The following is a 17,130-nucleotide window of genomic DNA, read 5'->3' on the forward strand; positions in this document are numbered from 1 at the left end:
TGAGCTGATGTGATAGCTACTAGAAACATTATTTTCAAGGTTAAGTTTCTTAAACTGCTTTCATGTAAAGGTTCAAAGGGTGGCTTTATTAAGGCATTGAGAACTAGCGACAGATCCCCAAGTGGAACCGGGGACTTTAGTGTTGGTCTAATCCGTGTCGTTGCCTTTAAAAACCTGTTTACCCATCGATTTTCTGAAAGAGTAATTTAGGAACCAGCTTAAGGCTGCTATCTGAACCTTAAGGGTACTAGGTTTAAGACCCATATTGAACCCTTCTTGGAGAAAATCTAGAACATCTCCTAGACCCTGGAGTAGAGGATTTTTTTTCTCTCAGTGTCATCCAGGAGCAGAATTTGTTCAAAATGTTATTATAAATAGCAGATGTAACCTGTTTATGGCCCCTCTGAATGGTGGATATTACTTTGTCTGAGAATCCCTGTAATTTCAATAAGTCCCTTTCAGAAGCCATGCCGTTAATTTTAGTTTGGTTATTTCCGGATTCCAGATTGGACTCTGATGCAGCAGGTCTGGCCTGAGGGGGAGAGGAATCGGATTTTCCTGGCTTAGTGAGGACAGAACCGGGAACCAGGCTTGTTTTGGCCAAAAGGGGGCTATGAAGATCACTCTGGATGATTCCCTGCTGATCTTCCTTAGGGCTATTGAAATTAGGGGGAAAGAAGGGAACGCATAAGCTAGCTTCATGTTCCAGGGCTGGGATAAAGCGTCTACTGCTGTGGGATGGTCGGCTGGATTTCGGGAGAAGAAGGAAGCTGTTTGTGCATTTTCCCTTGATGTGAAGAGATCTATCTTGGGATATCCCCATGTTGATGTCAGTTCTAGAAACACTTGTCTGTTTAGAGTCCATTCATTTGGATCTACAAAATGTCTGCTGAGGAAATCTGCCGACTGGTTTTTTGAGCCCTGTAGGTGTACCGCTGAGATTGACAGCACATTCTCTTCCGCCCAGGAAAAAATTCTGTTTGCCAGATTTTGTTCCCCCCTGATGTTTGAGTAAGGACACCGCTGTCATATTGTCTGATAGAATTCTTATATTTTGACCGCTCAGGAGATCCTGACTCTGTTTGAGCGTCTCCCAAACGGCTTGAAGCTCTCTGAAATTTGAAGATCTGTTTTTTATGGTCTGGTTCCAGGTTCCCTGGAAGTAGTAGATTCCAACCTTTGCACCCCATCCTTGTTGGCTGGCATCCGTTGTCACTACAATATACAGACTTAGATTCCAGGAGACTCCTTTTGATAGGTTGTCTGTTATTTTCCACCAATCCAGAGATCTCCGAGCATCTTCTTTTATAAGGATTTTCCGGTCTATGGATCAATGGTCTCCGTCCCAGACCGCTAGGATCATTTTCTGTAAGACTCTTGTGTGATGTTGACTCCACGGTACCGTGAAGATACAAGCTGTCATTAGTCCCAGAATGCTGAACACCGATTTCTTCTGAAACGCGTTTAATCTCCTGACAAGGTTCTGTTGTTTTTGAACTGGAAGGAAAGATCTCTGTAAATTCGAATCTAGCATCGTTCCTAGGAAAAATTTCCTGGTTTCTGCTAGGTCTGATTTTTCCCAATTCAGGATCCAGCCTAGGTCCTGTAAGAGGGATAGTGTCGTCTGCGTTTGCTCCATTAGTACTTCCGCGGAGTCTGTGGTTAGGAGAAGATCGTCTAAGTAAGGTACAATCTTTATTCCCTTCAATCTGAGAAAAGCCACTATCTCTATTACCAGCTTCGTAAACACCCGAGGGGCCGATGATATTCCAAAGGGCAGACATTGAAATTGATAGTGATTTACTTTCCCTGCTTCTCTTATCGCAAATCTTAGGAATTTTTGGTGGTCCGGATGTATTGGTACATGGTAATAAGCATCCTTTAAGTCCAAGGTGCACATTACCGCTCCCTGAGAGATGAGGGGTGTAGCTGATTTTACAGACTCCATCTTGAAGCGGCGATACTTTATGAAGACGTTTAGGGGTTTTAAGTTGATTATAGTTCTGAATGAACCATCTGGTTTTTTGACCAGGAATAGTCTTGAATAGTAGCCCCTGCCTTCCTGATCTACAGGGACGCGAGTCACCGCGCCTAGATTTCTCAATTTCGCTACGTCTTTTAATAGATTTGCTTGTGATGTACCTTCTCCGTACCCTGTCAGCACAAATTTTTGTTGAGGTGGTGATAAAAATTCTATCTTGTATCCTTCCTGAATAATTTGGAGCACCCACGGATTTTGGGTTATTTGGCTCCATGCTGGGAGAAAAGATCTTAATCTTCCCCCGACAGGCCTGGCGTCATTGTTTGTCCTGGGAAGTGTTGGGGTTAAGCAAAAATCCTCTACCTTTACCCCCTTTTGGATAGGACCATCTTCCCGATTTCCCTTTATCCTTATATGTTTGGTTTTTAGGCTGGAATTTCTTACGAAACAAAATGTGTTTTCTTAGGTTTTCATTTCTGGAAACCCTATTTTTTTTATCTGAGGCTTTCTCAAGAATTTTATCCAAGCTAGGCCCAAAAACAATGATCCTGAAAACAGAATTGCACACAATTCATTTTTTGAGGTAAGATCGCCAGACCAGTTTTTCAACCACAGAGCTCTTCTTGCCGTGTTCAGAAGGGCTCCGTTTTTAGCTGCGAACCTGACATTCAGCCGAGGCGTCCGCTGTAAAGGCAGTTGCCATCTTTAGGAGTGGGATAGTCTCCAGAATGTCTTCCCTGGGAGTTCCCATTGACAAATGATTCTCCAGCTGAGATAACCACATCAACATGGATCTAGCAACTGATGTAGCTGCGACGTTGGTTGAAATCAAGGCCGCAGAAGCCTCCCAAGATTTTCTCAGGAGACCATCAGCTTTGCGGTCCATGTGGTCTTTCAGTTGGGAAGAGTCCTCAAATGGGATCGCAGTTTTTTTAGCTACCCTGGTGACTGGGGCGTCTATTTTTGGGATTTCTTCCCATAGTTTAGTATCCTCTTTGTCAAAGGACAAGCGACTTTTGAATTCCCTGGGAATAAAAAGCCTCTTTTCTACATCTTCCCACTCTTCCAGGATCATCTGTTTTAAACTAGAATTCAAGGGAAAAAATTTTGTAATTAGGCCAGCAAACATCTCCTCCTGAATTGATCTTTTTGTCGGTTCGTCCGAGATATCCATAGTTTGCCTTACTGCGGACAGAAGAGAATCCATGTCTTCAGTTGAGAAACAGTATTTACGCTTCTCTTCGTGGGACGAAGAAGGCAAGGATTCTTCTTCCTCTTCCTCATCCGAAAATTCCACCTCTATAACCTCTGGGTCCGAATCTAAGGCCTCTCTAGGTCTTTTTATACCCGTAGTTTGTTCAGCCACCTTAGGCGTTATCAAGGAGGAAACAGACACTTTAATTTCTTCTTTAATAATAGCTCTAAGGTCCGTTAGTAGGGACGGCTGTTCCTCTTTCATCATCTTATTAATACATTCCACACAAAGTTTCTTTGCATATGAATCCTGAAGCCATTTGCTGCAGATAGCGCATCTTTTAGGCTTCTTTTTACTTTCCACCTTGAGGGTAGGATCTTTTTCTCCCTAAGAGACATGATAGCGATAATGTTTCCCTAATTCTACCATTTTCCCTTCTTTGGATTACTCACATGTCCCTGGGCAGGAGGGTCTGGGGACTGCTCTCTCATACCGGAGGAATCCATGAGCGAGGAACTCACACTAGCCCCAACAGAATTTAAAATGCCACTGGCACTTACCCCTCCTGACGTAGATGCTCCTCCCATTTCTCCTTCCGGTACCCGCTCAAAGAGGCACCGGATGGGACGCAAGGCCAGAACTCCCGTCCTCCAGCGTGTCTCGCCGTGGGATCGATCGTAGGGCGCCGCCATACTGGATCCGGTGTCGGAGGTTACACGCAAGCGCACCTCTTCCCGGCGTCCTTACGTCACTTCCGGCTCAGTGCAGAAGGCCGGAAGCGACAGAAGCGACAGAAGACGCTCCGGTTCCTGCGCGGCCTCAGAGATCCCCGGGAGAAGGCACCATGCAGCCCAGAGCCCCGGCGGGGTTGCGGCTACCGTTCCTAAGCCCCTAGGACTCCGCTCCAGAAGTGAGCCGCATGACCCACAGGTACTGAAAAGGGCTGGGAGGCTAATGGACCTCCAGTTTAGGGGTATTAGCCAGGCTAGACAAGAAAAAATAAAAAAAATATAAAGGAGAGATCCTCTGTCTGCTCCGTCCATTATTGGGACAGGAAAAAACACTGGTGGAAGTGGATGGGGGGGGGGAGCTTTTAACCTCTCTCTGTTTCCTGTCCCAATAGTGGGCGGGGGGACATCCTCCATGTAGTGCTGTCATGGAGGACGTCCTGGAAAAACTGTTAATACTTTGGGACAGAGCAGCTCAATATTGTTAATAAGGCCAATTAAAAATGTTTTGTTTTTTTTTGCCAAAAATGAGTAAAAGCCAATTGTAAAAATAAAATGCCTCTGATGGTGTACATAGCCTTTAAACCAGAGGTGCACAACCCGTGGGCCACAGAGCCCTGGTTTGCAGTCACCTGCCCTGCTGGATAGAAACACAACCGATCGCCTGCCTGTGCAATCAGCTGAAGTGCTGTAGGGCGATGCTTTAAAGCTCCCACAATCTATGAGGAGGAGGTTGGGTCCCCGGCTGTCACCCAAGGAGAAGACAGAAGCTGTTTATTACCGTTTCTGCCTTCACCTCTGTTCAATGAGCGCTATCCAGGGAAATGGTATAGCCACTTCCTCTATTGGACCCGGCTATCATATGATCGGGTACAGGGCAGAGCTGCAGGGGTCTATGCAGACCCTAATCAGTTTTGCTCTGCTTGTATACAAAGGCTGTTTTCCCATGTAACTGGGGCTCATATGGATGCCCCAGTTATCGAGGAAAAAAATCTAAATGAAAATAAAGTGTCAGTCTCCTCTTGGGGGACAAGTTATATGCCAAAAATAAATTTTACAAAAAAAATGAAATACAAATAAAATTTGAAATGAAGAAAAAATAAATAAATAAATAAAAAACATCCATGGCAACCAAAACCTTCACCATTGTCGCACCGTTCACGAAACTATACATATTATACTGTATAGATCAAAACAACTGTGACAAAATAGGGAATCAGTTTTAATAATTTATTTTGGTGTCATTTTGCATATTTAAAGGAAACCTGTCACCAGGATTTTGTGCATAGAGCTGGGGACATGGGCTGCTAGATGGCCGCTAGCACATCTGCAATACCAAGTCCCCACAGCTCTCTGCGCTTTTATGGTGTTAAAAAACCTTTTTGATCAATACGCAAATGACCTGATATGAGTCCTGTATCCGGAGATGAGTCAAGCGGAAAGGAGCCCAGCACCGCCCCACGTCCTCCGAATCTCCTCCTTGCTGGCTGTCGTCACAGAGCTGGAGCGCCGAAATCTCGCGATGCGCGAGCTAGCGCATGCGCAGTGTCGGCATCATGTTCATTCCCTGTGCTGGCATCAGCACAGGGAACGAACTACGCATGCGCTAGCTCGTGCATCGCGAGATTTCGGCGCTCCAGCTCTGTGACATCAGCCAGCAAGGAGGAGATTCGGAGGACGCGGGGCGGTGCTGGGCTCCTTTCCGCTGGACTCATCTCCGGATACAGGACTCATATCAGGTTCATTTGCATATTAATCAAAACGGTTTTATAACACAATAAAAGCGCAGAGAGCTGTGGGGACTGGGTATTGCAGATGTGCTAGCGGCCATTTAGCAGCCCATGTCCCCAGCTCTATGCACAAAATCAGGTTCCCTTTAAAGAATAAGGAGCTATAGTTTGGACAAATACAGATAATAAAAAATTGCCAAAAAGAACATACCGTATTTAAAAGCCCTGCGTGTCACATAAAAATGTCACAAAGTTACAACTGTTAAACCAGCACATGTACCAAATCAGAAAAAAAGTGTCTGGTCATTAAGGCCTTTTCAGACCTGGGTATTAAAGGGTTAACCAATGAGCTCTTTCCCTGCTAGTATGGGAAAGTGCTTACTGGATATTGCAGGGCGCCTCAGTTTCAGAGTGTTTAAGGACCGCTCCCTCCACTGATGGCACCCAGTTGTCAATTTATAGGAGGAATAGCAGAGGAACATGACAACACAAAAGATTTTATTTCCATGGGAACACAAGTGAACATAACATACATGTAAGCAAAGCTGACAGGTCCTCTTTAACATGCACCTGCTGCAAGTCCACCATGCCTTAGACTATGACTATCATTTTAGTTATGAGTGTTAGCCCTTTTCTATAGAAAACAAAATCCATCTTTCTGAGATAGTTATAGTCTGCACATGTGAAGACCACAAACCTGATCAATCTGGTCTTGCTGTCCTTGGTACACGGTTTCTGGGTCAGATGGTGGTCTTAGGTGGAAATCAGAGTCGCAAAAGTTTCCGTCTCCATCCACATTGTGTAAACTTTCCCAGACAATGTTTTCTTCTGTGAGGAATCCCTGGTCCGTAACAAGCAAGTACAGCAGTCCCTAAACGACAACAGTAAGTTTAAAGAACTGATGTTAATGGAAGAAATATCAGAAAAAAATATAATGGACACACAGGTGAGAGAGGTTCTCTGGTAGAGATAACTGAAGAAAGCCCTGTACATGCACACATTGCAATGTTCTAAGTAGCTAGTCAGTCCCTGATGGGAGGTTTCCAGGACCAGAGATACACGTAGTGTCGTAAATGTATACCACTGACTGCATACACTAGCAATATGCCACCAATGTCTCAGATGAGACAACCCCTTTAACCCCCTTCCTGACACAGTGATTTTTTGTTTTTGTGTTTTTTCGTACCCTGCCTTCCCGGAGCCATAAATGTTTAACATTTTTCCATTCACATAGTTGTATGAGTACTTATTTTTGCGGAACAAACTGTACTTTCTAATGGCACGATTTAATATTGCATAGAATGTAGTGGGAAGCTAGAAAGAAAATTCCAAATAGGGTGGAATTGGAAAAAAAAACTTCCACCAGTTTTTGGGGTTTTGTTTTTATGGTGTTCACTATGCACTAAAACTGACTTGTGCTCTTCATTCTACAGATCAGTACCCATGCCCATGATGTTGATTTTTTATTTATGTATTTTGATTTTGGGGAAAACGGGACGATTTGAGTTTTTTTATATTTGTTAAAAAAATGTTTTCATTTTTTTTTAGGTCCCCAAGTAGACCCCAACATGCAATCATTAGATTGCAATTTGTATAGAGTAGTGGAATTTTCTCCATTACCTTATAATTCTGTACTGCCACCTGCTGGCCTGAATTGCAATATACAAGTAATAAGCCTAGAAGCCTAGTACAGGCTGTGGCTCATTACTTACAAGGAATGCCTTCCCTGATATCCACCCGGGGGAGGCCTTCCTGCTTGCGGGTTTTCGGCCTCTAAGATGCCATGGTCACATTTGAAACACACATTGTGTGAAACAGCAGGCACCTAGTAGTTATGGTGATTGCTCCACTCCGGAGCGGGCGCCATGTTTAAAGACCAGACATCCGCTGTACAGGTACAAATTTAATAAAAAATAAAATACCTGAAGTAACGCATTTCAATATATTAACTATATTAATTCCAAAAATACTGCACACTATTTATGAACTTAGAAGTAAGGACGAATGAATGTCAGGCGTGTGGTCCACTTCACTATGAGATCACTATGCTAGCACTGAGAGGAGGAATGGAGCAGGGAAGCTACTAAGCATGTTGGTCCACATGGCTGCAAGAGAAGGTGGACCAGAATTTCAGCCAAAAGAGAAACAGGAGGACAATTAAATCTACTGTATTTTTAGCACCATAAGGGTCCATTCACACGTCCGTTTTTTCTTTCCTGATCTGTTCCGTTTTTTGCGGAACAGATCAGGACCAGATCTGGACCCATTCATTTTCAATGGTCCTGGAAAAAAATCGGACAACACAATGTGTGCTGTCCGTTTCCGTTGTTCCGTTCCGCATGTCCGATTAAATATAAAACTTGTCCTATTCTTTTCCGCAAAAATCGGATCCTGGTACAATACAAAGTCAATGGATCCGCAAAAAACGGAAGACATTCGGATGTCATTACGTATGTCATCCGTTTTATGCGGATTCCGTTCCTGGAAATTACATTTTAATTTATTTTATTTTATTTTTTCAAAGAAATCCAAACAACTTTATTTGCTTATTGAAATTTATACATGTTTCCGTTTTTTGCGGATCCGCAAAAAACGGATGACATACGGAAACATTTTCAGGAACAACGGATCCGCAAAAAACGGACCGAAAATCGGGATATAGAAAAATACTGACGTGTGAATGTAGCCTAAGATGCACTTTTTCTCCCCAAAACTGGGGGGAAATTGCAGTGCATCTTATGGAGCAAAAACTAATGAGCGCTTCCATTGTGGAAGTGGTCATCAATATGCAGGAGGCACTGGGAGCAGTGAGTGTAGCTGGCTGTACTCACCGCTTTCTCATCCCCCTACTGGGAACCACACTGCATGTGTGCTGACTGCATACAGTATCAGGATGTAAAGCATGTAGGCACAAACTATGACTCGATGGTCTGCAACGTCCGGTCACAGTGCAGCGCTAGGCTGCCAGAAGACCAGGGAGCAGCGAGTGTCAGTGCAGTCCGAAGCAGGAGAGTTGAGTTCATTAATTTTTTTGTCTGATGGAGCTTAGGGGTCTGATCTGAGGAGGATTAGGGGGTCTGATCTGAGGAGGATTAGGGGGTCTGATCTGAGGAGGATTAGGGGGTCTGATCTGAGGAGGATTAGGGGGTCTGATCTGAGGAGGATTAGGGGGTCTGATCTGAGGAGGATTAGGGGGTCTGATCTGAGGAGGATTAGGGGGTCTGATCTGAGGAGGATTAGGGGGTCTGATCTGAGGAGGATTAGGGGGTCTGATCTGAGGAGGATTAGGGGGTCTGATCTGAGGAGGATTAGGGGGTCTGATCTGGGGAGGATTAGGGGGTCTGATCTGGGGAGGAATGAGGGTCTGATACAGAGGTCTGAGGGGGAATGGGGGTATGATGGGGGTCTGAGCTGAGGAGGAATGGGGGTCTAATACAGAGATTTGATGGAGCTTGGGGGTCTGATCTGAGGTTTGAGGAAGAATGGGGGATCTGATAATGGTCTTATCTGAGGAGGAATGGAGGTCTGATGGAGCTTGGGTACTGATCTGAGATCTCATGGAGCTTGGGGGTCTGATCTGAGGGGGAATGAGGTTCTAATATGAGGTCTGATGAAAAATATTTTTTTTCTTATTTTCCTCCTTCTATATGCTAGGTGCGTTTTATGGAGTAAAAAAAATACAGTACATAAAAAAGGTACATTTTATTTAATGCATATTGCAAGAATTTGATTTTTTAAAATTTCATTTGAAATACCAAATTCATTGCATAGTACTTTTCATGTGACCACCCTTTTAACAAAAGCCAGTGCTAGCGAACAGGGGATATCAGGCAATTTCTTAGTTGTGCCACATGACCGCCTATTGTTTAATTCACTAAATTGTATGTAAATTTACATTCTCCTTAGAGGTAATTTTACTCGGCATACACTGACTGTGCTTTGAATTTCTAGAAATTACCTTTCCTCTAGAGAAAATGGTTTCATGGTGTATAAATGCTCTATACTTGTAATTGTTTGAGAGGGAAAAAAATACATATTTGAATATTACATGGCAACAAATCTGAGTGCTGAAAAAATGCAAACAGTGCCAAGGGAGGCTGGAGGTTATACTTCACAAAAGCATCGAAGTGCAGTTATTAGTGGCCTGTTTTAATGGCTCTGCACTTCTATTGCTTTGTGTGAACATTTATCTTCCATGCTGTGCATTTTGCTGTTTGTGATAATTTGATAGAAAGATCCTAGGGGGTATTTTGGCAAAGCCTTTTCAGCATTTGCTCTACAGCAGTAATTCAGAGGCTCAATTATAGCTTGGAAAAATAGCATATAATCCACTATTTGTAGGGTCTACTCAGCAGAAATCTGTTCATTTAAGTAGGTCGTCTGGAGCACAAAAATGAAACTTGCATAAAGCGGCGGCGTTGACAGTCCATGAACGCCAGCAATTCTCTGCCCATGACAATGAGCATACGGATAGAACAACGCACTACAACATCTAGATTAAATTAGGCGACTTGGCTTTCCAATTAATACTGGCTCAGAAACCGTGAAAAATGTCACCTCGCTTTATCCAGTGAAAAATTAATATCATTTTAATGACAATCAACAGGGATCCTGAAATTCTCTTAGCTCAGGCTTTTCATATGATCAGCTAATTACAGAGATATTCATTTCTCACCAAGGTGAAAAATAAGAATAATGGGAAAGTGAGCATTTACAGTCCACCAGATCATTTCTATATAAACCGTCATATCAGGCCGTGCACTCCAATATTCATAATGAAATGTTACTGACCGTCATTGGGGCTGCTATCCTGAATGGTTGATTATTATTTCTTGCTGCCAGTGTAGACAACCGCTTTACTGTATGTAGCAAATCAGTTTGATGTCTATTAATGATATCTTCTGTATTACTGCAGCACCTATTCACAGTCTATAAGGGATGGATATCGGTGTGCATAATATAACGGCTGTCTGTCAAGTAGGGAACCCCTTGACCGACGATGCAACCGGTGACCGTGGATCCGGTACTTGGTGCTTTGGCTAGGGTTTGATAATGCATGCATTTATACGTGTTGTCAGATGACCACTGTCAGACACCCCACGGTTCAAATCAATAACGGAGATGTTTTATCACAGAATCCATACGGGAAGCTGTACAAACCTGACCAGTAACTGTTCAGTGACTGCTGTGCTAAACATTTACAATGCGGGGCTAATTGCACTGTAATAAATGCCTTCTGGGATGTTGGGAATAGTTTGGAGGATGAGTGGAGAGAGACTCTAAAGATAATACAAATTCCCTATATTACTTCCTCTCAAAAAGTGACCCAGTTTTATGCTCTGCAAAGATTATATTGTGCACCAGAGTTCTTCTACGAGAATGGGTATTAAAACAATGGATCAAGCTGTAAATGTAGGAAATCAAAGGGTGATGACATAACTATTGCAAAGATGCCTAAAATGATACAGATAATGGGTGGAAATAGTAGAGCCCAGAGGTCGCAATTACGCTTATACAGGTGTCATAGATACCTGTACAGGAATTTTCCCCGCTTTGCAAAGAGTCTCTAACATATTTAGACATAGGAGACTTTCCTTGCACTCAGGAGTATAATGCAGGTACCTGACATGGGCAATAAATCGGCTCCTTACTTACAGCCAAGGGTAGTTGGCGCCAGCAGCAAATAAGGAGCTTGTTGTAACTTATGCTTTAATGCAAAATGATGTAACTGTACATCATTTGTGTTTAAGAGAAGAATGAAGCAGGCTCATAAGCTGAGACTGCTTCACACATAGTGAGTGAAGGCTGTGTAATACCGCTAATATCCAGGCGCAATAATGGAGATCAGAGGTAACTTTGATCCCACTCATTGAACCCTTCAAATACCACGGTCAATAGCAACTGTGACATCTGAGAGGTTCCTGATTGGGCGAAAGCACAGTGTTCTGATCAGCTGCTATGACTGCCTGGGGTCTGGAGATGGCTGCCAGGCCTACCAAACTGCATGTTAATAAAAGCCTTTAGGCTGCAATGGTATACTAATGCAGTCTATGGTATAAAGTGATCAAAGGACTGCATGTAGAAGTCCCCAAAGGGAGCTAAATATAGAAAAAAAACAAATAAAAAATTCAACGCACACCCTTTTCTCAATTATGCACATAAAATAAACATAATTGCTATGGCCATGTCCTGATAAATGTCAGAACTAAAAATACTGAATAAAAATATCATGTGCAGTGAACATTTTTTTGTCATCTTGCCACTCCCCCCACCAAAAAAATAATAATAGGTGATCAAAAAGTCTTATGGATCCCCAAATGATACCAATAATGACTGCAGCACAGAGCACAAAAAAACAAGATTTTTTTTAAATGGTTTCCCTGTACAAATACCAAACCGCTAACATAATTAGATAACAATGTTATTTGAATTTATTGCAATTTTCTTACTACCCTTGGCTAAGAATACTACTCAAAAATAGTGAGAAGAGTATTTTTACTGTAGTGCGATCTCTGGTAAAGACTCTTTTCTAATAGACCCTAAAACATGTTTACTGAATTTAATGAACCAGGTATCTGAATACATTTCTGGAATGTGAGAGCTTTAAAATATAGGGAGAAAAACAATTTGTGAATACTGGTATCTTTAGGATATACTAGCAGAAGGACCCGGCTTCGCACGGGTATATTTCATCTATTTCATTTAATGTTTGTGTGTTTTGTTAAAAGATTTAGACAGTATCCCCCTTTAACAGTGAACAGCACAGTCCCCCACCCCATTACACTGACCCCCCCCACAGTGCCCCGCTACTTTAAAATGGGACCTCCATAGCAGCCCATCCACTTAACTTTGACCTTCAAAGCAGCCCTCCCCTTTAACAGTGAGTTTCACAGCACCCCACTCCCTTAACAGTGACCTCACAGTACCCTGCTGCCTTAACAGTGACCTCCACAGCAGTTGCCCCTTTAATAGTGTCCCCTGCCCCCTCAACAGTGACCTCCACAGCGGCCTGCCCCCTTAACATTAACATCCACAGTGAATGCCTCTTTAACAGTGACCTCCACATTACCCGCCGCTTTAACAGTGACCTCCACAGCACTCTGCCCCTTTAATGTTAGGGCTACACAACGACACGTGTGGCACGACATTTTGTCTCAATTTTTATAATGATAGGCTATGGTGTTGCACTGTGACTGCGACACGTCGCAAAAAATCCATCCAAGATCCGCAGTGCAACACCATAGACTATCATTATAAAAATTGTCGTGCGACACATGTAGCAGTGTAGTTGTGCCCTATGTGTCGTGCGACCTATTGTCATTATGTAGCCTTAGCTTAAAGCTGACCTAAAGCAGTGAAGAAAAATGGCTAGGTTCTTATGGAAACCTGGAGTAAAACTGTGTGTATGTGGAGACTAAGGGCCTGCAAGCTTCTATTGGCTGATAAGGGACATGTGACAGTGTGTATGGCAGTTGGGATTTGAAGAGAACGACTTGCAGGCTTGTATTGGCTAATGCAGGTCATTTTATGGGAATATCTAAGGAATGGTACGTCCTAGAGAGCTGAGACCCAGACAGACAGAAACTCATTGTGTACCGGGATGTTACCTCCACAGCATTCTTTCCCAGATAGTAAGCGATATGTGTACCAAGTTTAGTAGAAATTGATCGAGTTTTTGAGTTACAGAGCAATATGTGTGTAACAAAAACAGTTGGAGCATACAAACTCCATGCAGCTGCTGTGTAGGGGTGTATGAACCCCACAACATTTCTTTCCAGGTAGCAAGGGATGTGTATACCAAGTTTTTTTTTAAATCGATGGTTGCGTGTTTGACACACATATAGATACAGCCTTCTTTATATATATATATATATATATATATATATATATATATATATATATATATATATAAATAAATGAAGAAGATAGAAGATTTTCCCCTCAGTGGACATAGGGATAGAGGGTTTGGTGTAAATTGCATGAATGCAGGTTTAAGTATGTTTTGGTTAGTACATTAAAAAAGCGGCAAGTTTCAGATGGACAAAAACCGGTACATGAACAGATTTAAGTCCAGCCGTAACCCAATGCTCATGCCAGAAACCGTCCAAATCCCATAATAGCGAACAGCCAGTGCTGGATAAGTTGAACTTCATCAGGCTGTTCCACTGCTGTAATCACCTGTTGGATACCTTTACAGCATATTTCAAAGTAGCCTAACTTAATTTAGGCCTTGTCCATGCGGAGTTCATTGCCTGAGGAATTTGGTACAAACTCTTTCCATTGTTTTCAACGGGAATCCATGTTGCTGCTCATGTGACTGTGTTTTCTTTCTGACATGTTTACCAGACATGTTCCATGTGTAGTTCCCACACAGACACTGCTGGAAACCAAGGCGGGTGTCTGCTGTTGGATGAATGCCACTGAATAGGGCTAAAGCCATTAGGGATGAGCAAATCGACTTCAGATGAAACATCCAAAGTCGATTCGCATAATGCTTCGTTAGAATACTGTACGGAAGGAGCACTCCGTACAGTATTAGAATGTATTGGCTCCTGTGAGCTGGAGTTATTACTTCACGAAGTCTCGTGAGACTCCGCATAGTAACTTCATAAATTAATTTCTACAGTAAAAAAAAAAACATTTCCCGAACTAGGGTTCAGTTCCAAGTGGTACCTTGGAACGGAACCCGATTTCGGGAAATATTTTTTATTTTTTTACAGTAGAAATTAATTTATGTAGTTACTATGCGAAGTCTCACGAGACTTCATGAAGTAATAACTCCAGCTCACAGGAGCCAATACATTCTAATACTTTACGGAGTGCTCCGTACAGTATTCTAGCGAAGAATTATGCGAACTGACTTCGGATGTTTCATCCAAAGTGGATTCGCTCATCCCTAAAAGCCATTAATGGATATGCCACATTCCATCTGCACCACAAAGAACACTATGTGAACTACCCCCTACATTGGACTTACCGGTACTACCAGCAGATTTTGATCTTTCAGTCACAATCTTGGCTACAAATACATCGTCATCATCAGTTATCTGCCCCTTTAGATTTCAGAAACATTTATAGTATTTCAGTTTAGATACTAAATTCTGGTACTTCCAATACAAAGAAATAAATAAAAGTAACACTAATGTCTACACTGAGACATAAGGCCCTGTGAAAGCTGCAATACAGTCAGAGGGAAAAGGTTGTGTGACAATCGCAAGATTCCAGCATGGTTGAAATGTTCCTTTTTACCTTCGACTTTGTCACCATAGAGAAACATTGAGGCAGAAAGATTTTTACCATGAAGCATCACCAAAAGCTAAAAAACTCTGCAACCACCAATGTAAAAAAAGTCTAGCGGGCGTACTGGCACTACAAGTCCTATACAACCTTTTCAACCTAGACGTCAGTGAAAATCTGTGCGGTGGAGTCCTATGAAAAACAGATTCTCTCAGGGATTATTTCATGTACAAAGAAACCCACCTTATATTTGGTCATGGTGCTAAAATGATTGTTCCTGAAAAATACACATAGTTCTCCTTCCTGTAGGGTTGAGGTCAGCTCGCTGAGCCCATGGTAAGTCAGCTGTGTGGCTGTGCCATTTAAGAACTGCTCGGCTACCAAGCCTACAAGAGAAAACGGCAACGTAGAAGTCATTTCATGGTGGCAACGGACTCTAATTTACAGTAATGAGTAACCCGTACAAAGTCATACATGTTTTATCAAAAGATTTTTCCTCTTTTCTCACCCTCTGACATGGAGGTCAGATATTTACTCTTCCCACAAGAAAATGGAAGGATATGGTCAACTTATTGGATATTATCTAGCTCTGGTGATCATCACTTATTGCAGTAGTGTGTTACTGCTGTACTATTATCTTGGTTGTTTTGTCTTAAAAACAGGTGTTTTTGCCACCAAGGAATCACATGTAGAAGAATAAGGCTCTGTTCACATCATGTTTGACCCCTCCAATGAAGATTCCCTGACGTGTATCTATAGGCATACAGTGGCAAACATTACTAATAGACTCCCATGTTTATATACAAAAAAAAACGAGATCACGAGATATACCCATGTGTATCAGCCCAACATAAGCCAAAAGGGCACTCCTTTTGGCCTCCACCAGTTGACTGGGGCCTCTGGATACATTTGACATATTGGAGCTCTCTGCTCTCTCCGCCGAGAATCACCCGGACTAAAACCGCTGTCGGAACAGCCTGCTGGTCTCTGAACACTAGTGTGAAACTAGCCATAAACCGGTCAGCATTTTTCACTCCTTGCCTTCCCGAAGGCATAACTTCTTAATTTTTCAGTTCACACAACTGTATGAGGGTCTGGTTTTTGCAGAACAAGTTGTATTTTCTAATAGTACTATTTAATACTGAATACTACGCAGTGGGAAACTGGAAAAAGAAAAAAACATATGGGGTGGAATTAGAAAAAAAATTCTGCCACACTTGAGAGTTTGGTTTTCACAGTGTTCCCTATGAGGGAAAAAATTTACTGTGCCCTTCATTCTCTGGGTCAGTACGATTACAGTGATACCACATTTATATAATTTTTCTTGTGTTTTAATACCAAGAAAAATTTAAATGTATTTTTTATTTTTATCCGTCTGCATTCCGTCTCTGTATGTCTGTTCAGTAAAACATGTCCTATTATGGTCTGCAATACGGACAAGGATAGTACTGTTCTATTAGGGGCCAGCTGTTTCGTTCCACAAAATTCTGAATGCACACGGACGTCATCCGTATTTTTGGCGGATCAGTTTTTGCAGACCGCAAAATACATACGGTCGGGTGCATAAGCCCTAAATCTGAACCTTTAACTAGCAGTCCGAACGGGAGTGTCTGAAAAACAACAGTTCATTGCAACTCACAGCAGAGTTGATACTACCATATTTTACACCACATAACACACAATTTTTTTCCCCCAAAGTGAGGGGAAAATGTCAGTACGTCTTATGGGGCGAATACTAATGAGCGCTTTCATTATGGAAGAGCTCATTAGTACAGGAGGTCTGGGAATCGGTAAATACAGCGCTCCCCAGGCTCTGTACTCACCACATCCTGGTCTTCCTCGGCTGCTGTGACTGTACAGTGCGTAAGCATGTCAGTGTGCTGTGACGTAATTTAATTTTGTTTTTTAATGTCTGCTCAGAGCATGGCGTCTGATCTGAGGTCTGCTTGGAGGGAGTAGGGGCATTCACATTGGGGCTCTGATATGAGGTCTGACTAACATTGGGGGCCCGATTGGGGCTCTGAGCTGAAGTCTGATGAAAAATTTTTTTTTTCTTATTTTCCTCCTCTAAAACCTAGGTGCATCTTATAGGGCGAAAAATACGGCAAGTCTGAATGTAGTGCAAATCAGCAGACAAAAGTCTTTCAACTACTACATCTCAAAAATGCATGTTAATACACATGTTGTAGCCACAGTCTTGCTGTAATCATGGTGTATTTAGTTTTTTATATATTACATACTTCCACACCAGGATGTACA

At 42.5% G+C, this 17,130-nt stretch overlaps 1 protein-coding gene across 2 annotated transcripts in view; it reads right to left on the reverse strand.

Annotated features, from left to right (window-relative positions):
• The window catches only part of MINDY2 (MINDY lysine 48 deubiquitinase 2), a 105,014-nt gene that overhangs the window by 7,388 nt on the left and 80,496 nt on the right, over positions 1-17,130 (reverse strand). For both annotated transcript variants that reach the window (XM_040413881.1, XM_040413882.1), the window contains exons 6-7: positions 15,115-15,257; positions 6,332-6,505 (exon numbers count right to left, since the gene is read on the reverse strand). In XM_040413881.1, coding sequence (XP_040269815.1) covers positions 6,332-6,505; positions 15,115-15,257 — 317 coding nt within the window. The remainder of the gene's footprint in view (positions 1-6,331; positions 6,506-15,114; positions 15,258-17,130) is intronic.

Source organism: Bufo bufo, chromosome 1 (genome assembly GCF_905171765.1).
Source record: "Bufo bufo chromosome 1, aBufBuf1.1, whole genome shotgun sequence".
NCBI classification, from domain to species: domain Eukaryota; kingdom Metazoa; phylum Chordata; class Amphibia; order Anura; family Bufonidae; genus Bufo; species Bufo bufo.